We start from the raw sequence: 24421 nt of genomic DNA on the forward strand, positions 1-24421 counted from the left end.
GCTTTAATTTATAATCTCAGCAAAGTTTACCACTATTTTACTCCTCCCGTGGTCAGTGGAAAACATTAGAAACAGTCTTAAACTTCAGTGCAGACAGCAGAGACGTAACAGATCTCATTTAAATGCAATTAGCATAACAGATCCTTTGGTCTGAAGCAAGTTATTGCTCTGTAAGACACGGACTTCCCAATTCTGTTCTTACAGGAACACACCTTTTATTTCAATGGAGGAACGACTGGTCCAAGCCATCAGACTTAGAACAAAGTATTTTTTGAAGACCTAGTCAGAACATGATGAAACACTGAATAACCACCACCAGGATTTAAGGCAGCATTAAATTTACTTTGGAAATACTTTGATGACTGTGGGAAACACCACCAACAAATCCTAGAAATGTCTGTTTCTCCTTTACACAACCTACTATTTCTTCATGACTTCACTAAGCTAATTCACAAATGCAGTGTAGCCCAGCAGGCCACAACAACCACTACAGTTGCTCTGTTTCAGTGGAGATTCTTCCCATCAAACCCTGTGATGGCTCCTCGAATCTTTGAATTAAGACTGCTAAAAATACAAGACACAGAATCATCTTAGATTTACTGAGATCTTTAAACATCAGTAGATGCCACTTAGTAAAAATCTGCTCCTTTCACACATTTTAATCACCAAGTTTTCAAAAGTATTCTGCCACTGCTGGCTTGCCCACACTCCTCTTAACTGACCTCTTCTTGCTCTGGCTTTGGGTGTGCAAAAAAAAATCACCAAATATAAAGAGGAGCCTGGAAAAAAGAAAAATCTCTGGAACAGCTAGCAATCCAGTCACTCACTCTAAAAATAAAACAAAAGTAACATCCTTTTCTTTAACCTCCTAAATCTGTAGAAACTTCCAACCTATTCCACAGTTGGGCATCAAGTGGCAATAACTCCTCAAACAAATTGTGCATCTACAGGGCAACTGTAACCTGTAAAACGTCTCTCTGATCTGGAAGTGTCACAACCCTTTGCCAGAAAAGTGACGTGAAGCTGCCGCACATCATGGTCATGATTCCAATTTGCTTCTTCTGAGGAGCAATTTCTCTGCCCCACTTTTGCGAGCTTTCTTTTTCAGAGTCAGCCTGAAGGTTGACACTGTTCTAACAGGGGTTTATTTTGTAAATGGAAAATACAGCACCAGAAGCAGCCAAGAGCCATATTCAGGTTACCACCTGCGTCCGTGCCAGCACCTGCTGTGATCTCCTTAGTTTCACACATCCAGCACACACATCTGGCTCGGCTCCAGGGTGGGACATCTCTGCTCAGCTCTGCAGAAAGCAGCAACCCTGCACGCCAGCCCGGCCCGAGCAGCGCTGAAGCTCTACAGCACCACAGCCAGGGGCAGGGTGCTACCAGAACTGCCACCACAGACTGACTGCATCAACAGACTGCACTGACACTGTTTAACAGGCCTCTTCATGTACATACGAATTGCAGCCTCTAAATACTTCCTATCAGAGGCAGTTAAAGTTTCAGACTCCCAGCTTCAAATGGAGGTGGCCAGGTAAGAGTCAGGTGTGTCTCACGTTGCCATGTTAGTTCTGATCAGTTGTGGAGTCTCCTTTTCTGGGAGACTTTCAAAACCTACCTGGAGATGTTCCTGTGTGACCTGCCTTGGGTGAATCTGCTTTGGCAGGGGCATTGGTAGATTATCTCCAGAGGTCCCTTCCAACCCCTCCCATTCTGTGATTCTGTGATCAGGTTTATACTTTCCAATTAAACCCCTTAGTGGCACCACTTTTTACACTACAGTTTATATTGCAGAGCCACCTCAGAACCAGCCTTTTTTCAACGAAACTAAGGCTGCACTTCAAGGATGCCAGGGGTGTCCAGTCCCCAGGAACCCACCAGAGCTAGTCTGAAGTAAAACCCTGCAAGTAAAGACAGCGTGGGCACTGAGTTATCAGCACCATCCCTTCCTCTGAAGACCCATGGCTATTGTGCATTGGAGAGACAGCTCAAAAGGTTATTTCAGCACCTGAGCAAAAGGGGCTTTACTACAGAGATCCCAAGCATCCACCACTGCTCAAAACAAAGCCAGTCACTTCTTTTTCTTTTTCATTAGCAGCTTGAATTTGCCTACTACACAAGCTGCTTTTTGCTTACTGGAACATGCCAACAGAGATGGAGAGCATTTTAGTGTGTATCAAAGTAAGTGCAAGTGCTCTCTCCTTAAAAGGAAAAACATTTGAAATGGTAGCAGCAATCTTACAGCTCTCACTTGTGTCTGTCAGCCTCTAAAAACAAAGCATCCTGAGGCAAGAAGTTTCACAGCTTAACCAAGAATTTAGCAAAGTTTTCTGTTTTCAAGCTGTGACTTACTAATTGAAGATGCCTGTTGTTCTTTTAATAAAAGAGATAGTGAACAACAACAAATCTCTATTCAGGGTCTCCACAACACACATAATTTTTACAGGCCACTATCATATTCCCCTTCTACCCTTCCTCTGTGAGTCTGAAGTGCCTGCCATTCCACATCCAGGGGGCATTTCATGCCCTCAATCCTCCTCCTCGTTGCCTCCTCTGTACACTTGTGGCTGTGCTCTCTTTCTGAGCCTGGAGAACAGCAGAACTGCAGACACCACGAGCCTGGGGCACGCTAAGCCACCTCAGCACCCACCATTCTGCACGTAACATTTGGATCGTTGTTCTTAGGTGAGTCACTTCACACTTGCCTGTTGAATTTCGTATGCCATTTTCTTGCCTAGTCATTCCATGCCACGGGCTCCTCTCAATGTGAGCCACAGCTGACCCCTGCCTTTGCTACCCAGGAGACCTTCATATCATCAGCACGTGGCTCAGCAGTCACTCCCAGTCACAGGTTCCAGCCCAAATCCCCATCCACTGCTCCTGGTTCTATTGTAACTTATGGCCATCCATTACCTACTGTTACTTTCATCTCTACCAGCCTTATGTGAAGGACCTTATCAAATATCTATCAGAAATCCAAGCAGACTACAGTAATCTACCCTGTCCACATGCTTGTTATCTCCTTCTAAAAACAATTAACATGTTCCAGATTTTCAGCTCTAGCCTCATCTTCTCTGAGTGTTCTTTGTACACTCAGACAATTTATTTGCCTCACAGACTATTTCTTATTTGAAATCTTGTTCCAGGGTTCTCAGCAAAGCCAGGTTTTGCTGTTCCTCTCAAGAGCAGGCCACAGGCATACTCTCAAACCAGTGGGAAAAAAAAATGGCTCTTTTTATGATGCATTCATTGGCACCTCACGCTTTTTTTTTTGCCTGCTAGTGCATTTAATTAAACATGCTAAAACCCAATCCAGATAACTATAATAAAATATAAAAGTACAATAAGAACCCTGCTGATCAGATTCTCTGACAGACCTCAAATGCCTCTCTACAAATTAAATGCACAATCCCCACTTCTGAGGAGAAACTTCATATTGTTTCAGGCCCTATTTGTGTGGCAAATTCTTTTTAAAGGTTGAGTTTGTTTTTCCTAAAGAGTCTGAATGCCCATCAGCATGCAGCACAAATATCACTCAGCTTTCAAAGAGCTTCATAGAATGCAAGAACCATCGAGGAAATGGGAACTGCAGCTTTTGCCGGTTCTGCAGCCCCAGCAACCTTAAACTCAGGTTCAGGAGAGACCCACCAGATAACTGGGGTGATCTGTTTTCTGATAATGAGTTAAGAATAAAGCTCTATTTTGAGTTCAGAGCTGTTTACTACTGCTGACATTTAATCCTTCGGTGTCCTGGGAAAGGAGAAAGAGCAAAGAGAAATGTGTCTTCAGGCACCACCAGGACAGGCTTATTTCTCATGTGGGCAGAACTGGTGACAAGTTCAGCCTATAAAACAGACAATGAAAGGAGCAAAATCTGCCAGTACCTGTATATACACATATACTTGTCCGACTAAACTTGTGAGTTTAAACTTTTATTTTCTAATTTGTTCATTTAATATGTTAACTACAAATATAAATTTCAGGGTTTGGTGAATTTTGGTTTTTTGTCGTTTGCTTGTTTTTGTTTGTTGTTGTTGTTGCAGTGTAGGTTTGGGGGTTTCCCCTTTATTTTTGCTTTTAATTCAAAATATGAGGAGTTTTGTTAGTCTTTTCGTGCTGCTTTTCCCAGCTTCCTACCCTTTTCAAATCTGAAATTCTTCCATGTCTCCTGTACTGGCAAAGTTAAAGACTGACAAAGGAAAAAACACAATAGCTTTCCCTTTTCTAAAATATGTATATAAGCAATTTAAGTGGCTTTGGCTTTGGGTTTGTGTTTTGTTTTTTAACAAAATAAGATAAAAATTCAACCTAAATTTTGACTAAGATTTTTGTTCCAATTTAAATTTTTGATAGTGAAAATGTTTTTCTTATTTTTCTGCTTTTCTTGTTTTTATTTTGGTCAGAAAGCTATTTGTTCTAAAAATTAACTGTAGAGCCAGCAACATGTTACCAGCTCAGGGGACTCTGCTATTCACCCCACTGCCTCGTCATCACTTTTACAGTAAAAACTTCAATCACTATTACAATCACTATACATTAATTTTCAGAATACGGTACTGTTGCCAGAATCTTCAAATATATGCTTCTACAATTAATTTGTTACGCCAATATACACTGAAATATTAAACTTTAAAGCAGAGCACTGTGGGATTCAAAACCTCTTTTAATTGGACAGCCTGTAATTGTAATATCTCTCTGTTCCACATTGGTATTATTCCCTACGTTTCTGCAAAACAATTTTCAACCAGGAAAATCGTTTTAAAGCAGGAAAACAGAATGTTAGAACTTTATCTTTCAAAACTGCTACAGATCACAAAATGCACTTCAAAAGGAAGCCTCATGAAAGCTGACACAATCCCATGGAATGTCTCTGTTTCAACAAAAAGACATTTTTGGAAAACATTCCCTGGCACACTTCCAACCAGCTCACATTACAAAACTTGATGTATACTCTGACAGTGATAGTAGCACATACAGTTGTATTCTGAACACCTTTTTTTTTTCCTCCAGGCAATGTTGTGTCACGTTACTCAGAGTAAGAGAAATGACAGCAAGAAGTCTAGCTCGTGGAAAGTGCAAGTATATTTTCCAGTGTGGATTCTGAAAGGTGGTGTGAAAGACTGATAAAATACAAAAGGGGAAAAAATTTGCTGACAAACTAGAAAGATCTTTTCACCCTACAGAGCTTCCAGCTGCTCTACCAGAATGGAACAGTGCATTTATTAGTTGTTACTCCATAAGAACTCCTGCAGGACATGCTCTGGTGGGGAAGCAGGAAGGCACCTCCATCCTGCTTGCTAACTGAGCTTTCAAGGGTAAGATCTCTCTACAGACCAAGAGCTGTCTGTGTCTAGTAAAAGAGGTGGACTCTACAAAGTAGCCCTGCAAGAAAATTTTCCACTATATTTAGCACACATACCTGACACCCAGCATTGACAACCTTTTACTTTAGCAAAACCCTTGCTCAATCAAGCACCAAGTTCACTATGAAGGAGAAACAACGATGACAGTATCTCAGAACCTTCTGAAGGACATGAAGTTACCTTTTTCACCATTAGGGGAAATGCTTACTTGTAACTTTACCTTTCTACAACATCCTCTCCGTTCCAGCAGGTTGAGCTGTCTCTCATCACCAGGTCTCCATCACAAAGCCTTTCTGCTATAGAGGCATAAAAGGTTCGGGATCGCTTCATGTAATTGATGAACTCTCTGTAACGTAAGAAGAACACATTTAACAACACAACAGTGCACTCAGGGTTGAAGGCCCCTGTCAGCTCAACCCACCACAAGGTTAGGAGTTTAGAACCCTTGCAGAGATTAAGTCATCCAAGTTGATTAATTTCTATTTCTGGTGTATTTCTACTCCTACGTAACACCCAGTCTCACTTAGTCCAGTGTTAATACACATAATGACATACAAAGGGTGGTTTTAACAATTACCTTAATGCACTCACACAAAATTTGAAAAAAGCCTACACCTACAATCTCTGTATAAGTGGATTAAAAAAAATAATTAGAAAGCATCATTAAAATAGTGTGCTTTTTGTCTGTCACTGTAATTTAATATTTCTCCCTTTCCTGCACATGTATGAGATTAAGAACATTGTCAACAATCTCTGGGTGGAAAAGGCTTCCTAAAGTTTACAACCCATCACAAACCCTGCAATTTGCTCTAAGTACCCTACACATGCAATAACAGTGCAGAAAGTCATCTCAAGGAGATGTGGTGGAGCCAGTTTCTCCCCATCACCAGTATCCATGTCACATTCCTGTTAGAAATTTCTCTCTCATTGTGTCTGGCACCTCCCCTGTTAAGAGGAGGCTGTGCCTGCTGCTTTAGTGAAGAACCAAAACTCCTGGCCAGTACAAACAGCTCAGTTCTGATCCTGTGCACAGGGAAAAATGCCTTGTGGGCAACCTGCTGCCTCTTTTATAATCTGATTATGACTGTAACACACGTAAGTGGCTGAGGCAGCCGTAATAATGATCTGTAACAAAACAAGTGTTAATTCAACACATAATTGAGAGAATTTCAGAATGAGAAATTACCCTGTCTCCACAGCTTTAGAAGCTCCCATTTGGTATAAGAAGTTAAAGATACTGAAAACAAGATGCAGGACACAAAAGGTGAGCTAGAGCTCTCCTGGTTGTCTCAAGCTGTCTGCTTGTCTCAGAAGTCCCTCCACAGGCCTGTTGTGGAGGCCGAAGGGTTGTTCTGGTTTATGGTGTTTCTGCCTGGCAGGCTGTGAGGGGACACAGCTCTGAAGCAGTGCCTGGGGACACAGGTGGATGGAGCTGGGCACAAAACCAGTCAGGATTTATTGTTCTTTGGGGAGCAATGGGTGCTCTGAAAACGCCGAAGTCCATTGCTAGGTATCCACCCCTAGAAGGTTTAGGCAGTGGTCAAATCTCCCCACAGATGTCTCCATGCTTTCTCTAAAATGCTAAATCATCCCTTTTACCTTATGTGTGATGAAATCCTGACAAATACGATAAACCAGTCATCACATGGTCCTAAGGAACTGACTTACCCCAACAATGCAGGAGAGCTGTCATTTTAAGCAAAGGAAAAAAGCAAATTTTGGGGCTTACAATGAGGGAATCAGTATTTCTACCTCTTGACTACTAACTTAACAAATATGAGCTCTAAGTATTTATACAGCAAAGTCAGGCCCAGACAGAAAGCCACCTACCTGACAGAACAGCCAGAGTATCAGTTCTGAAAGGTGACACAGATGCTACAGATATTAGGGCTGTAAATTGGAGTTTTCTTTCAATGAAGAAAAGTGTGTCCTTTTAGGAGTCTACAGCTTGTCTTACTAAGCTCATCCCAAGAGGCTTAAACACCTTTGCATTTTCAGCAGAGTGGGGCTCTGGCATTTCAAAGTAGCATCTTAGCAAAGCCAGAAAAATCTGTGTCCAACTCTTAATTTTAACAAGTGAAAACACTGACTTTTCATCAGCAGAAAACTAAGCACGTTATGTGAAAATGGCTGAGTTCCTCAGTGCCCCAGAGTATAGAAGTGTGCCGATTCCTAGATTACAGCTGAAACAGCAGCTTACAATGGAGAGATGGAGCTAAGTGGAGAGACAAAAATGCCACCTTGTTTTCATTCTTACCGAGAGATTTTTTTCAAACTTCTTGATTTGTCACTCTTTGAAGCTTTCAGAGGCAGAGAACTGGAATAGGCCGGGGAGAATAAGCATCAATCAGGAGAGGTTGGGGAGGAGGGGACAAGCAGGAATTCAGGCAAATGAGGAAAAGAAATGAGAAACAAAAGAGAAAAGTAAAAATTAATTGAAAGAAAGTTCATCAAGCACATGCACAGGATAATATAAGAAAACAAATAAGGAGGAAAATTGTCATGAGATTTTTCCACAGTATAGATGCAATTAAAAATGTCAATGCAATACTGAAAAAAAAAGGTACAACTGAGACTGTTTCTCCCAATCATTTTCAAATAAGATTGCAATTACAAACAGCACACAGAGCAAAAAGCTGAAAATAAATTCAGCGGTGCTTAAATTAACTATAACTGATACCACATGGAAGAACTGTAAATATATCAGGCTACACAAGAAAACAATGGCAAACGGTTTAGAACAAGCACCATGGGAAGAGGGACACAAAGGAGCAGCATTCATTTTCTGGTACAATAAGCAATTTGCTGTCTTTTAATAAATAATGTGAATGATGTTGATATTTTTTGCTGTTCAGTTCTGTTCAGATTGCATCACTGAAAAAAAACCAAAACCCTGGCTTTGCAAAACAGGAGAGATGGACTCTAAGGTTATACTGGAGGAGAATGTGTGGAAATTACTCTGGTAGTTAATCGTTGAAATGCGTTTTGTGGACCTAATATCCCAAAGTTCCTTAATTAACATTAAACATTACATTTAACATTAACATCATGATTTCCACTTGCATAACTTGATACCCCATTCTGCTCTTCCTTATACCCTTATACTCTTATGTATAAAGCAATGGTAAGAGCTGAGGTAACACAGGCCTGCACACAGGGTCAAGGATCCTTGCCAACTCGAAGAACTCTCACTGGAGAGAGCGAGCACCACCTCCAGCAGCTCTGAGGGCAACCAGAGGACGGTGGCTTGGCCACTGTGCCCTCTGGGAGCTAACAGCAGTGCTGGCTGCAGGAGAGGACCTGGGCTGGTCGATAGGTGAGTCTCACCTGTCATCCCTGAAGCTGTGATCCCAACACAAGCAGTCAAAAAAGAAAATGAGAATTTGTGACAGAGAAAATCTGGACCTGCTGAAACTTCTGCCTTAGCCAGGCATTCAGAAATGTTTGATTTGTTTCCACAGTAAGCGATTTGGCATCTGGCATTAATAATCTGTTTTGCACTAGCGGTTTAATACTCAAATTTTAATGATATCCTGGGATGCCTGACTCAATAGATAGTTAATTTTAAATAAAATAGATGCCATTGACTTCAAACATTCCTCAAAAAACTCCAAGTTGTTTATTTTAAGATGTATAAAAGATCCCTAAGTCCACAGAATAACAATGAAATCCCAACAAAATATCCTTTCAAAGCCTGCCTCCTCCAATTAGGGACCGAGAATCACGTTATAGATCTTTGTTAAACATAACATATTTTTATATACAGATCTGTAACCAGTCTGTGTTTAGTGGTTTGAAATATTACAAAAGGGACGCTTAAATAAGTATTACAAAAATACCTCTAAAAGGCAGGTATTCAACTTTGCTAGAGCCCAGACCCTGACCAGAACAGCACTTTGTGCTGAACTCAGCAGTAACATTCCAATTCACTGATTCTGTACATGCCATGTACATTCCCCCGACCATCATATGGTTTCCATTTTCTTGTCATCTCTACTACACGTTACAGTAACCTCCATATTAAAAAATGACTGCAGCAGCAATCCTGCCACTTTCAGTTCATCCCTGTATTCGACTGGGTAATGCAAAAAAAAAAAAAAAAAAAAATCAAATTACTAATAAAATCTATACTTTTCAGCTTCATCAGAGGAAAAGTTTTCCTACAAGGCTGTAGAAGGTTTATTCAAGTTTTAACTTCTTACACTATTGTCCCCAACACTTGGTATTGCGTAACAAAAATTATGCAGGAATGGAATGCAGCAGAAAGTAAAGATGGGAAATCTCCCAGGAGCCCAGGAGAGTCAGAGTAGCAGAAAAGGGCTCAGCTGCATGGAAGGGGATCCACATGCAGTCAGAGCCCACGCAGGACCACGCTGTGCAGAAGAGCAGAGGGTGATAAGGAGTGCCTCCAGCCAGGCTCAGAAAACCACATGCCCAGAAGAAAGACCAGGCAGGCAAAGAGACATCAACCAAATAGTCCCACTTTCCACTGCACAAGCAGCCTTGGCTCTGCTGAACAGCTGAAACTGGCAGTTCTCAAACTCTTTGAAAAAGGAGCTTGATCTTGTTACTGGCCTTGCAAACAAATGTATATATGTAGGTATAAGCTGTTTGGCTCTAGGTTTTTGAGGGCATCTCAAAGCAAGTGTTACAGAAGAGGTAAGAGGCCACTTTATTGTGGTTTCTCCTACAGATGTGCTAACCAGACTGTTCACATTCTTTTCTTTGAGCTCGGGAATATTCTGGCACATTAAGGCAATGAGCCACAGCTCTTCTGTTCACCTAGGGAGTGCTGGCACATTCCTTCTCTTTTTCTTTCCTTATTCTAAAAGGCAGGTGTCATGTTCTAAACCCTTCCCTTGAATTAAGGATCATATGGAGGGACATCTGCTACACAGAGCGACAGACCCAGTCCAGCCAGCTCCCTGTGGCCCTGCACCTCAGCTGACAGACAGCTGACAATATCGCTCTTCAGTTTTTACATGGCTGGCAGGAATGGTGCCAAGAAGCTCCACATAATTACTCCACAATCCAGATACCCTGTCTAGATTGTGTCCCCAGCTATCTGTCACTCCAAGCACATTTTACACAACCCACTGCAGGAATGATTTCACCCATCCATTATAAAATTGTATTATCTAAAATTGCTTTTTATTGCTATCCCGTGTGATTAAATGATAGATGATTAACACCACAGGGATGTGGCCAATCACTGTGCAGCTCTCTCCGTTCACTGTCTCACCATCGCCCCCAGGAAGCACAGCATCAGCCCCGTGCCACGGGCTTTAGAGGCAGTTCTGGAAAATCCAGAAATAGTCTCCACTTCTTACTCATTATGGCACGGCTCCATCATTCATTTTTGATGTATAGGCTCTCCACAATACCTATCAACACTGTAACAAATTCAATAATGGGTTATGCTAATTATGCAAGGATGGCCTTAGTTTAGATTATTTTTTGATAAATTAATTTTCAGTGTGCAGACCAATTTTGGGAAACTGCCTAATTTACAGTATATTGGTTTGAGTAGATTTTCTTTTCCATCTACAGGTCTTATGTTTTAAAAAGTCAACAACCAAATAATTCTAGATGGTTGGGAAAGGGAAGGAGCTGATCCTCAGGTGAGAAAGAATGGCTGTTGTGCCTTTAAAGACATGAATATGCATCTGTTTGAAAGGTTACCTGTTTTGTAAAGGTTACCTGATTTGTAATTCTGCCTTTTTGGTTGCCAGCATTGAAGTCCTAGTGAAGTCAATGAGTTCTACAGAAGGTGGCCTAGGGGCTCTGTGTTTTCAAAAGCATATTTCATTAATTGTACTACAACAGTTCTTTGGATGATTACTGCTGAATTTATTAATTTAACTTCCTTAATGCTCTTTTCTCTGATTTACATGGTTAAAATTGATTAGCTCCAAGCACTAGCACTAACTGTTGTGGTTTTGTTTTAAATTACAAAGGGATAAAAATATCTCTATCACTCAAAAAACTTAGCTCGTTGCTCTTACTTCCATCTTTTAAAGCACTGTTTGTTTCATTCATGCAAGCTTAGATGAGATTTAAGATAGAAATGAATAAAAATCTCATCTTCAAGGTGAAGAATCCAGGCTATGGAAATGTTACTGTCGCTGCCTGTCATCCAGCTATCCAGCGCAGAGACAGATGTGGACACCCTGGGCAGGCTGGACACTGCTCTCAGAGAGAGGACTGAGCCCAGCAAAATTCCACTCCCTTTGCTGAGCTTGTTCCAGATTAATCCTGGTGTTACAGGGAACAGCACGTTAGCCAGAAATACATCAGTGTGATTTTATGGTCAGTCAGTTTGATGTCTGCTCCTGTATCATGAGTGGGATTGCAAAGACACCCTTCTCTCCTCACTTAAAATTTACAGAAAACCAACCCAGGAGGTAAATGAGGGAAAGAAAAACGCAGTGATCTGGGAGCGGGGATGTTCATGGCAGGGCCAGTGGCAGTAATTCAGCTGTCTGGTGTCTCAGGTGGCATGCAGCTGAAGAAGAGAAGCCAAGATGGACACAACAAGCCTGAACATAAATGCTCTGGGTCTTGCTCTGTTCTGTAACGAGTCAAGGAGATTGCAAGGGATCTTCTTACTGCTCCCCAGCCCTGAGAAAGGAGGGACTCATTGACTTTGTCAGAGCTATGAACCTTTCCTTTTTACCCCCCTTACTACCTCTGCTCCTGAGTAAGCTCAGATCCATGAAGACTCGGGCAGTTGCGTTTTAAATAGTTTAGACTCAGCTGTGGAAATTTTTCAGACTTTGTGGAGGAAGAGCTTTCATCATTTTCACTGAAAGTTTCTGGAAATAATGACGACCCTGGTGCTAAGTTATGACATCAAATTTGGCCTGTAAAAAAGCTTTGGTTGCAGAGATATACAACATAATAGCACAAAGACACCCATGTAAATATCATGATGGCAGTGCTTGGAGAGCACACAGACAAGGTAACAGAACCACTAACACAGATTGTGAGAGTATGTTTCAAAGTCACTGTTGGTTAAGGTTACCTCCTTTTATTGTTCAGGCTAGCATGAGCCAGGGCGAACGTCTGGGTTTCAGTCACTTCCTTCACTGCCACGATGTTGTCTGACGACAGGTTCCCTTCTTGTTTTTTGGGCTGTCCACACACTTTATCAACCTGTATGAAAGGAGGGGAAAGGAAAATGGGGTTTGAGTGGAAAAAGGGATTTACAATTGCCCAAAGGGCTGCTTGTTCTTTCTGGTCAGCGTTTACTGCAAAGGAAGGTGTCAGGGCAAGAGACAGGATTCTTCTTTATAGGACCTGGAAACTTGTCCCCATGGACTACAGCACACCTGGAAACAGGCTGAAATAGGGACCGACAGAAGTGTTCCCCAAACAAACTTTTTATTAGAAACATAACCCAGTTTGAAGATACACAAATTTCTGTGGAATATCTGCCCTGTATATGGAGAGCAGAATCTGTTATTTGAAAGGGCTTGTAATCAGAATACTCAAGTCTTCCCATTTTTAACTGGACAATGTTCCCTTAAGACAAGGAAAAGTGCAAAATAAGTCAGCATCAACAAATGACTGTAAATAAAGTCTTTTCTTGGGTAAAAGAGAGTGAAAAGAGAATTTCCAGCTCTGGGAATCATCAGTGCCTTGGAACCTGGGTTTGGAACAGTAACACTGCTCAGCCATTTGCCCTCCACGCCCTTCCTGAAGCCTCTCCAGGGGATTGTATGACAGGCTGGGAGAAAGCGAGGTCATGCCTCTCCTGTGTGCTGTGGACCTGACACTGCTCCTGCATCCTGACACGTTTATTTGCTTTAACAGCCTGAAGTGACAATAGCAAGACAAACCTCTTCCCTTTCTAATCCACAAATAAGTAATCTGTGATGTTTTCACCTACACTGAAGTCCTCAAGCAAATATGAAAGGAAGACCAGGGAAATCCTGCTGTGGTCATGGTCCTACAGAGGCTTTAAAGGCACGGAATCCGTCCTCCCTCGCAGCACCGCATCTGTTGGTCCTTCTTCAGGTTTCCATTAGAACCAGGGTGAGATGGGGTCTTGCTGGTCTGTGCATTTTACTGCATCTTTGAAACTCTTAATGAGTCTCAGCTGCCTGTCTGTTGAATATTTCAGACCACAGATGGCTTCTAGTCATTTTCTCTGCCCCTCTGCACTGCTTTCGTATACATCAGAACAAGCACAGGACAATTTTCTCTACCTCAGCCCATTTCCTCCAGGAAAACTACTGCTATGGAAAGTTAAGGCATTTTCCTCTGGAAAAATAGGCCCTCCAGCATCAGCTTCAGCTGTATGAGCTGCAGCCTGGTCTGGTAAAGTCTGCTGTGAAGAACCTGAAACTGTAGCAATGGCATGAGAACACCCTGGATTAGCCCTGACATCTCCAGCAGGGAGAGCAGGACCCAGCTGCCTCCCTTAACACCACACGCTGTTTGTAGTTCTGGTCTCACCAGGGACTGGCACAGCATTGTTTTAAAACACAACTTTGTGAAATAAAATCATCTATTTCAGTCCCTTCCCAACTTCTGAAAACAAAACAAAACAAACACTCTAAGCAATTGAAAATAGAAACCAAAAATGCCTTCTGAGCCGTTTGGACCTGGGCAGAGGGTGTTACACAGCCGGACCACATTCCTGCACAGGATGCTCCCTCTCCTGTGCCCCAGGTTTCCCAGGTCTCCTACAACACACAGACCAAATTCCCAGCACAGGTTTCTGCAAAATCCGTCCTGGATGACATGTCATAAAAGTTCACGTCTTCCAATCCCATACACCTCAAATCTAGTCACTGAGGATTTAAGACAGTTTTAACAACTGGCAACAGAATGTCTTGGAAAACCAGCGTGGTTCTCTCGTCCCTAAGCAATGAAGAAATCCAAGGGTTTTGTTTATCCAGTGAGAGGTTTCAGAAAGATTTAGAGTCATCATTTCTGTTGCGAATCAATAGTTTAAGCATCCAAATGAAAATACTCACTTTGGTTTGATTTTTATTTTCTTACCATAGAAATAAAATGACTCTTTAAATTGCAGAGGTTTCAGTATTTTTTGTGCCAAACCTTAACTTTGGGGTTTTCTTTTTAACCAGTAAAAACAGTTCCCTGCATATCAAACAAAGCCACAGTACTTTAAGGAAAAACTACTTCTCAGTGCAAAATTTTAACCAGTTCTACCCTATTCAAAATAAAGTAATTCATGAAATGACAGGCAAATCACATTCACGCTTTTTAGTGCCTTTCTTCTCATTACTGGAAAATAAATGAATAAAAAACATCTAGTGTGAGGCAGTCCCTGTCAAACAGCATCTGACACTCAAGGGAACTAAAACTGATGGGATCTGGTGCAGAGGCACCAGTGCTCATGAACCCCCTTTTCTTCTCACCCCTTCCAGTATGAACTTTCTTTAACATTAACATGCAGCACCAGAGTTCCTTCACTCCCGGCCTCTTCTAGGCAGCAAGAACAGAGGATTTCACCCCACCAGTGCTCCGAGGTGTGTACTCGTGGTCTGAAAACTTATGCCTGTGAGTATGGGTGTGCCTCACACTTCTGTCTGCAAAGACCAAACTCCCTCTCAAGAGATCATCTCCCACGACTCCTCAGCTATCCTTGTTTTCATATTTGTTTCACATTTTGAATGAGTTAAAAACCAGATTTTTAATTATTTTTTTTCCCTGTGGACTAATTTTGACCTCTTCCTGAAATGTGCATTTTCCTGCAAAATGAAATAAGAGAAAAGGTTGAATTTTACTAACCAATTTTGGCAGTCAGAGTTGACTTGGCATGAATGAGAACACACATGTCCAGAAAACCATCTTAAAATTCCAGCTAGGGCATTTATGAAACATGAGTTAATGCCATGTAAACTAAAATGTACAAAGCATGCCATTAACAAAAAAAAAAAAAAAAAAAAAAAAAAAAAAAAAAAAAAAAAAAAAAGATTTTTTTTTAGTAAAGTGTTTTCTGGAACTGCAACACCTGGAATCCACTACTAAAAATTACCTGTGAACAACAGTAAGGAACAGGGAGAGTCTCCTTTCCACCCTAAGGGCACCAGGCAACTGCACTGTTGGTTCAATGCAGAGCTCAGGAATCAAGTCTCACCACCCAAACAGTGCTACTAAAAATGGTAACTGGAATTTTAAAAATCTATTTCCTCGTATGTGTGACTTACTGCTACCAAGTTATCTCTTAAACTGGAAGTGTAGAGTAAGTGATTTTATTTATTTTTAAACAGAAGCTAACATTACTCTACCAACATTGGATATTAGAATATGACACGGTAAGAAAAAATATCAAATAGTACGAAAAGCAAGAGAACTGCAGAACATTAACTGCACAGAACTGGTGACTTCTTTGATAAAATTTAATAAAAATTGGTAAAAACAGAAAATAGATTGCTCTTTTTCTTAAGTCAATTTTTAGTACTCAGATAATCAGGAATAAGCATAAAGAATGACTAAGCTAATTTATTGCTTTGGTTTTTAAACGTACCAATAAGCCTGTCAATCTTAAATTAGATAGCAGATCATCCCTGTTTACCTATAACAAAACTAAGGTCCTTCCTCTTGTATCGCTGATGATATTAATCAAATCTGCCTTCTAACAGGGAACACCTATAGCTGAAACCAGCGTTTCTCATATCTTGTTACCTTCTGAATTATCAATAATGCTTCACATTCTACATATTTTTTTTGGTTAAAGCTTTTTGACTTATACACCAAGGATTCTTCTTCAGTATCTTATCTTTCGAACAACCACAACTACATTTGTTCTCCTGTGAACGTTCCTTTGTAACGAAACACTAAGTCACATCTATACAGACCATCTGACCTCTTACTATTTGTTCTTTAAAAGAATGACCATTTACAATTATTGCAGAGGCTTAACAAAATAAATTGAAAAAATCTCATCCAGAATCTTTTGAACTCTTGCAGCTTGAACAACCTTAAACACTGAGGTTGTATTTAATACACCTAATATAATCAAACAAGGGAAAAATGTCATGCCCTTCTGGATACCAAAAGAATCTTATATCTCTAAAGCAGGAAAGCCTTCCACTAGTCCAGAACAGCTGTTTTCTTTGATTCTGCAACAAGAAGCTTAGTATTTTAAAAAACAAGATTCTTCTAGTGACTGGGTTTTGAGTTATTAAAATACTGACACATCTTCCAGCAGACTTCCACCCCCTCACCTCCTGTAACCCAGTTCAGCTCCACAAAAACCCAGCATCTGGGTGAACCCCTGTGACCAACTGCACCCCTCAGCCCTGATCCCTGATGGCTGTGCAGGAACACACGTCCCACGGACACATTCCCAGTCAAAGTGGAGTTTGCTGATTAAAGCTGCAAACTGAAGTGAAGGCAATAAGAAATAGAGAATTACAGGGAAATCAGGTTTGAGTGTTCAGACGTGCATGTTCACCATGAGATCCAGTCACCTATTACTGTAGTATGGTTGCAAAATGCTCATTTTCTGTGCTCAAAAGATGAGTGGGAGCAGATCTGACAAAACGTAAGCCAGGGCTTTCTGCCCACTGTCACTGGCTATGGCTTACTGAACAAGATCTTGCGCTCAGTGAAGACAGAATAAGAAAGATCATTAGAAGGGAGCAAATAACTTTTGACTTTGTAGCCTTCTAGACATCCTCTTTTACAGCGTATGTTACCTATTACAAAAGAAGCATTTTGCTGGTATCAAAGTTCAGCAACAGATAAACTATGGAATTATTAGTTCATTTTCCTACAGGAATATGTTGCATTTCACTTGAGAGGCGAGCATTCTCCTCCCTCTCTCATCTTCATAGTTTGAACTAGATAGTTTAATGTAGATTAATTTCCTACAAATATCCTAAAGACTGGCAGTTAGAGAAGTTGAACATTACTAGGTACTAGAGATTGCTCCAAGGAGAGCAGCACTATGAACTCCACCGGGACAGAAAAGCCCTCTGCCAGAGCTGACACTTAGATGTCAAAGAATTCAGCCACAGAATTTAAATCTGTAAGAAGTGATGCTCTGCATGTCTCCTGCTGCCTCTGGAAATACCTGGCTTTAATCAAGTGATATGGATTGCAGTAATGTTTGTAGGTTGTTTTGGAATCAACATACAAATGTGCCAGAAAGAACAGCCCTGTAAAAGAAAAAGCTCACATCCTGAGGGAGCAACAATCTACTACTGGCATGTTCTGGAGAACGATGGACACGTACAAAGAGACTGAGATACAGATCAACCTGATATTTTTATGAAACATCTAGGATCCTGTCGCTCTTTGGCATAACTTACATCTCCCTGAAAACAATCAAAATAACAGAAAAGGAGCCTTGTCTTAGCAAGAACACAGAAGCAATGGTCACTATTTAACACAACTGACATGGTTTAACTGATGCTGAAATGATTTTCAGTCCCCCACCTTAACCCCTTCTATTTTGAAGACCATACGTGCTTTGGTGGGCCACCATCCAGCACCCAAAGCCAGCGAAACTCTGCCTGTGTACAAGAGCACAGAGATGAGGCTCTTCAACAACTCAACTCTGAGAATATCTCCTTGATTCCCCCCAACTATGAGAGAAGGTCTGTCACAGGTGTTGTTGCTGAAAGTGCCTCCTGTCTCAGGTTTGGAAATAACTAAAACAAATTTGGATGTCAGCTTGCAGAGTTGATTGACCACAGGTTTTAGTTTAAAACCCTCATGTTTTTCCTCCTGAGGACCATATCCCCCATACAAAACAGGAAAAAAATGTGTAAGGGTTATTTAGAGTCTAAAAGAGGTAGAACTCGAAATCGGTAAATCCAGAAAGCTCTAACAAATTCCCTGGCTAAAAATGTGGGCTATAAACTTCAGGCAGACGTCTGAAGGTCAAGGAAGGATTAAAGGAAACCAGAGACCATATTTCAGCCATATAACAGAGTTGCTAGAGCAACATTTGCCCAGAAGAGGAATGAAGCTGCCATGCCAGTACAGAAGAAGCAGAAGCAAATGGCAAAGCTGAAGTGCTTCCTGGGTGTTTGGACTGGAGAACACATAGCCTTAGAGAAGTTCATAAATTGGAACATCTTCCTTAAGGAAACGGCTGTTTATTGCCTCTACTTTAAAGAGCACTAGCCAAAAAGATCCCAGAGGACCTCCCTAAATGCATGGTAGGTTCAAACAACTAGGGAGCTGGAGCAGTAGTAGCATGTACAGAGTCCAGAGCGCCCCATCCCAAACTTATTGTCATTTGACAGGTACACACAGAAAGAGGGGTTCACAGGGAGAAGCAGAATTAGTTTGTCACAGGGATTTTCAATATTGCACAGGATGCCAGCTCGCACAAGCTTCAAGTGAAAAAGGAGCAGGTTTCAGGAGTGTAGGAGCTACATGAGAATAATTGACACAGCTGCAATCAACTTCCCCTTATGTATTTCTAAGTGTCCAACCCAGGTAATTACAAGGTCAAGAAGCTCTCCTGGATGCCCTTACCAATAGTGTTACTTGAAGGTTCTGTTCACAAGAATTCTATTTCCATTTCACAATCCATCCTTCCTCCTTTTTGACTGAGAAGGTCAAATTTCCAGTCTACTAAATATATGGAGAAAGACGAGTGTTCAGGAGAAGTGAAGTAGCAGTAATATTCTGAAAACAGCCCTGAAATTGCTCTTGAAAAGAGAACAGTAAGTGCTGTGCTGGGAGGTTCTGTGCTTGTGTGAGTGGCCAGTGTTGTCTCCTGCAGGTTCTGCCTGTGGCAGCAGAGATCCCTTCAGGCATCGACACCAGGCACCCAGCAGTCAAATTCTGCAGCAGCCACGCAAACAAATCAAACTCCACAGGGCCTGCCCCCGAATCAAAAATGCAGATGAGTAGTGAGAATTTGAGGCCTTATTGTACAAGATCATTGGGAGGGAGCAGTTAGATAACCTGTACTAAGCCAAGCACCTGGGTATGCCATGAAGCCTGCATCTGAACATGGATGTACAGGTTTGGTTCACAGGGATAGCGGTTGGGGATTTCTGGAAAAAACACAAAATAAGGAAACACCTTATACAATATCAGATATTGTAAGAATACTACACAGCTTATATCTGACAAATTTTCACCATAAATGTACAATGATATGCTTTCTGTTCTCACTGGCTTTTAAAGTTGTATACACTGGTTTGGATATCAAACTACACACAGTTTATCTCCATGAGTAAAATTTTCTAAGCACACACAAGTTAATAAGTTTGTCTATTTTGTTATGATTTTTTTTAAAGCATTTTTGTTCAGATTCTACATATATTTACCACGGGGAAAAGAGAAGCGGTAACAATTTATAAAGCCAAAAGAAAATACAAACAGCTCCTGTTAATGACAGCTCCCCTCCTGCCCCACAATTCCCCCAAGACTCAGGACTAATCTTTCCTGGCCTTTGTTAGTTGTGACATTTGTCCTTAGATATTGACAGCCTAGAAAGGTTAAGCTCAATTTTATCATTCATTACAATAATCTAGTATGGAAGGAAAATTCCATTTGGAATCAATCCAAGGGAGTCACTTTGAAAGCTCTCAGAAAAATGAGGTAACTTTAAAGACAACCTAAGAATAAAATTAATGAAAAGATTTTATTCAAATTTCCTTTTTATCACTTTTCAAATTACAGTATACCAAAATGGTGTTGTATGTTACATGTTTGTTATTTATTCCCATTCTCAAATGAAAGCAATTATCAAAATATTACTGGAATTTCTTTTATCACTGCAAGCTTAAAATAAAACTAAGTAAAGCCCTTCATAGTTTGTTCTTCAAAGGTTCAATAACCAAGTACAAAAAGTAGCAGAGGAAGATCACACATCTCACAAACACACAAACATATAGATAGAGCTACAGAAAGGAAGAAGACACTTCTGTCCTTTTAGGGCTCCCCTACTACGCAAGTGTTGCACAGACTGAGCCCCAAACTGCTGCAGCTGTCACTGGAGACAGCAGCCCTAGCAGAAGTGGTACCACCACCATCGCAAACTGCCCCCCCAGGGCTCAGCTGACCTCATAAGGCCCACTTTGAGCAGACCAGGCTAGAGGTGGCATGAAGAGGAGGCCTCTGAAAGTGGGGATGTTTCTCCCCAGGCAGCATCTCCTTCCAGCACTGCTGAAGCTGACTGGGCAGAACAGACCATGTCTGACCCAGCTGGAATCTCATGTTCCTCATACAAAGCTAGTACAATAACAATTACAACAGAATTGCTGGAATGACTTAGAGTAACAGGCCAAGTTGACTGCAAACACATTCTTCACACATCAACAAGTAAAAATTTGTAATGAATTACTAGGAAGCTGAGCGAGATCTGGTCAACGGATAACTCAGCCACATAATTCCCTGAGCATGCCATTCAGCTTCATTTTCGTGTTCAACACACCTTCATAGGTGGGTATCACCACTCTGGTATTTGGGCACAAGCCCAGACAACCAAAGCAAACACCCTAGCAGGCTTTTGGGGATATTCCTTCTAAACACAGCTTTCAACTGAAGTGTTTTGTTTCCAGTTTTCACAGAACACAAAACAGAATTGGTTCTTAGTAGTCCTCATGTGGCTGCATTACACAGTCCATCCAGAAGAAGGCAATGAACAGTAACACAGAACAAGATTCATTTTTGCTTACTCCATGACTTACAGTGATTTGGTGTTTGCAAAATACATTAAGGACAATTTATTTACTAGTATATACAACCTGTTGTTGACTTAAGAGTCAAGGGCCAGTTGGTAAATAAAGGAAACAGAGTCCCAAGAAAGCACCACTTTAAACTGCCTGCTCTATGCAAAATTAACTTTGAGCATGCTCAGGGTGCTGAATGGCACCACTACAGCAGTTTGGTGTTAGGGGAGAGGAACAGTATGAAAACAGAGCTGAAAACAAGGAATAACAATGCCTATAAGAGCTCCAAGACCGTGACTCTTTATTTATGGTTGTCAGGCCTTTCTCATTCCAAACTTCCTTTCTGATCCATGCTTTGTTAAAACAAAAGCAACAGAAGGATCCACTCATATCTAGCCAAAAAGTCTTGCCATTATTTCTTAGACTAGAAACGATTTCCTCACTGACGGCGCACTGATAATTCTAGAGACCTATTCACATACTTGTCTGAGCCATTTCTGATTAAGTTCTGCAACAACAGCAAACAAAAAACAGCTTTTCTTTTTGTTCAGAGTTTCCCAGACTTTCTACAAAGTCTCATAGAAATAATCCTAGAAAATGTGAAGGCAAACAGGACATTTTTGAGCTGGAGGGTAGTGAAAATTTAACATTTTGACTTGTAAAAACACATCATAATCCTAAATAATTCTCCTTTTACAATCTTAAGTCTCACTGAAGGATTGACAAACTCAAGCAGGGATATCAGGTGTAGTCAACAGCAAGTTACACTTCAATAAGCTGTGACTGTGTCCATTTAACAGAAACTAATCACCTTTTGCCAATAACTGACTGGCCGTGAGCTGCCAGCTCTGACAGCACGCCGGAGCAGTGTGAGCAATGCTGCCGACAATCAATCATGCTTTAGCACCACGCAGTGAAGCTGCCTGTTGTGTATCACACCACATAAAAGGCAGCACAGTGGGCAGGTACAGAGCTTTAAAGCCCATGGAACACGTGCAGAAAGTGGACAGAAGATACAGATTCTCAACAGAGAAACTAAATGTGCATAAAAAGATGTCCCAAAAGAGCACAGGATTGGGTATAAGGAAATTTCAGATGAGCCATCAACGTGCCCTAGGGGCAAAGGCTAATGGTATCCTGGACTATACTGCAACAAGTGGTGATCTTCCGTTCTATTCAGCACTGGCAAGGCCACACCCAGAATGCTGTGCCCACTTCTGACCCTCTCTGAGCAGGAGGAGTTGGACTATGTGATGTCTCAAGGTCTCTCCCAACTTCAACCATCTGTGATTCTGAAAATTCACCTCATTTCCTTTATAACCTCTGGTAAGTCATTTAGTGGAAAACAACACCCTCCTCCTACACAAATGATACTTCAGAGTAAGGAAATAAAAATCTGGATGTCCCTGCTGGACATGCAGATCCTTAATCACAACAACAACAAAAAAAAGAATCTCAGGAAGGGACCCAAACCAAGCAAACACCCAAAGCAGGAGAAAACAGCAGGTACATGTCTACAAACCTCTACAGTTCCTCCAGCATCCAAGTACCTTACTATACACTTATCTCACCTCTGTTGAGGCAACAGGACAAGATTAAAATTCAGTGCTTTTGTTCTCTACCTCTAAAGGCACACGGGGCTTCCCTTCTTTATAGGACACCGAGTGCTTAAGCCACTGAACAATGCCGAAACACCAGACAAAAACTGGAGGCACGAGAAGCACCAAGACTGATGGGAACTGCTATCAATTGCTAATCAAATTGCTACCATGAAATACACTCTCCAAGAACTTCAAAAGAAAAAAGAAGTTTTATTTTTGGAAGAGAAAATAACTCAGTTAAATTCGGATAGCTCACAAATAACAAAAAAGAAAACAACCACACTGTCAAAAGGCAGAGTAAAAGCTCCCCACGAAAACCCACCTACCTCGCTGCAAACCAACAGTACAGCATAGCAACCACAGGACAGTTACATGCTCAGTAAGACCTTCCTGCTCCCAGAAGTACTCTGCACACTCCTAGCTACAGTCTGGAGTAGCAGCTACCAGCACTGCAACACTCCCACCTTACAGACCTCACCCCACAGTAGGCACTAACTCTTTTCATTTTATCCCCATTTTTCAGACAAGGAGGCTAAAGGCAGAGAGATTAACAAATCTGAGAAAAACTCATAGGACAGCCTTGGATCTGACCAACACCTGACAACCAGTTTAGCTCTCTGACAATGAAATCACAGTCTGAGTTCAAACCTCTGGCAAAGTGCCTGCACAATTAGATACTTGCCTACTTAACCCTTGTGGGTGTGCAGAAACGTGCTACAAACCTCAAGAGAGCATGGTCTCACGAACAGCCCCGTGGATCCAAGGCTGCCTGCACCCCATTAATGGCCAAGACCACCCAGCAGCCCAGCATAGCAACAGGACTTGGCAATCATCAATGCAAACCAACGCATTGTTTAAGGCTCTAATTAAACTGCCCTGAATACACAAACTTGTTTCATTCAGTAATTGTTTTACTTGCCTAAAATAGGCACTGGAAGCAGTTGATTTGAGCTATAGGGTCTGTGCTCGTCTGCTTTTCAAAACATGTCCCTGAGTTTTTCATTAATAACATGCATTTTGTTACTTCCTTCAGCATGCTAGAGAAGAGTTTAATTTCCCTTTTTTTTCTGCAGCCACAAGAAAGCATCAGTGGCTCAAACCGAAGTTAAATTAAGCCACTGGTCCTTTCTATGCATGTGCCAAGAGACACTGACCTCAAAAAGCAGGCCCACAATTCTGTTAAACAAAGGAAAAGGAAAAAAATAATTTACTGTTTAAGTCACTTAGCTTGAATCCCAGTCTCTGTTCCCTGCCCTGCAGCCTGAGCTGCAGAACTGGCACCCTCAGTCTGATGGCGCCAGGCTCGGGTGCCATGGGCAGATGTGTGAGGTGGTGGGACCCGCTCAGCTGCCATGCCCTGATGCTCCCACCACGCAGCGCCTGCATCTCACCCCCACACAGCAGGCTGCTGCCCCTTCCTGCACCGACAAACCCTGCTGCTGCAGGTGCCACGAGTTCTGGGCTGCAAAGGGACCTGCCCTCCCTAGCAGGGTGCGGGGCTCAGGGACACCCGTGGAGCAGCAGCCCTGTTCCACCAGCCCCACCCGTGCCATGAGGCTCCACCCCTGTTCGTGCCTCAGCAGACCACATCCCTCCCACAACCCTCAACTCCCACTGTAACAGCAGCACCCCTTTCCTAACTAACCTGCCTGTGAACTGAAGCTTTTGGGAAGCCCTAATGTGATGCAGTTTTCCTTGCAGCATCTTCAGTGGCAAATCCAACTGAGCAGCAATTTGCAGAGGCTTAACACAAACTAGGAGAGCACAGCTATTCCTTTCTCCTACCTCGATGCCCATAGCTCAGCTTGCTCTCTCTGACCTCCTTACATAAGTAGGA

The 24421-nt window shown here is 41.7% G+C and overlaps 1 protein-coding gene across 1 annotated transcript in view; it reads right to left on the reverse strand.

Annotated features, from left to right (window-relative positions):
• Positions 1–5586: 5586 nt before the first annotated feature.
• GPC5 (glypican 5) overlaps positions 5587–24421 on the reverse strand; it is a gene marked incomplete at both ends in the record, with an annotated part of 39773 nt that continues 20938 nt past the window's right edge. Inside the window, 2 exons of the mRNA XM_008947258.1 lie at positions 5587–5712; positions 12391–12521. Of these exons, the coding sequence (XP_008945506.1) occupies positions 5587–5712; positions 12391–12521 (257 nt within the window). The remainder of the gene's footprint in view (positions 5713–12390; positions 12522–24421) is intronic.

The sequence above is a fragment of the Merops nubicus genome, unplaced genomic scaffold, assembly GCF_000691845.1.
Source record: "Merops nubicus isolate BGI_N331 unplaced genomic scaffold, ASM69184v1 scaffold9289, whole genome shotgun sequence".
Lineage (NCBI taxonomy): Eukaryota > Metazoa > Chordata > Aves > Coraciiformes > Meropidae > Merops > Merops nubicus.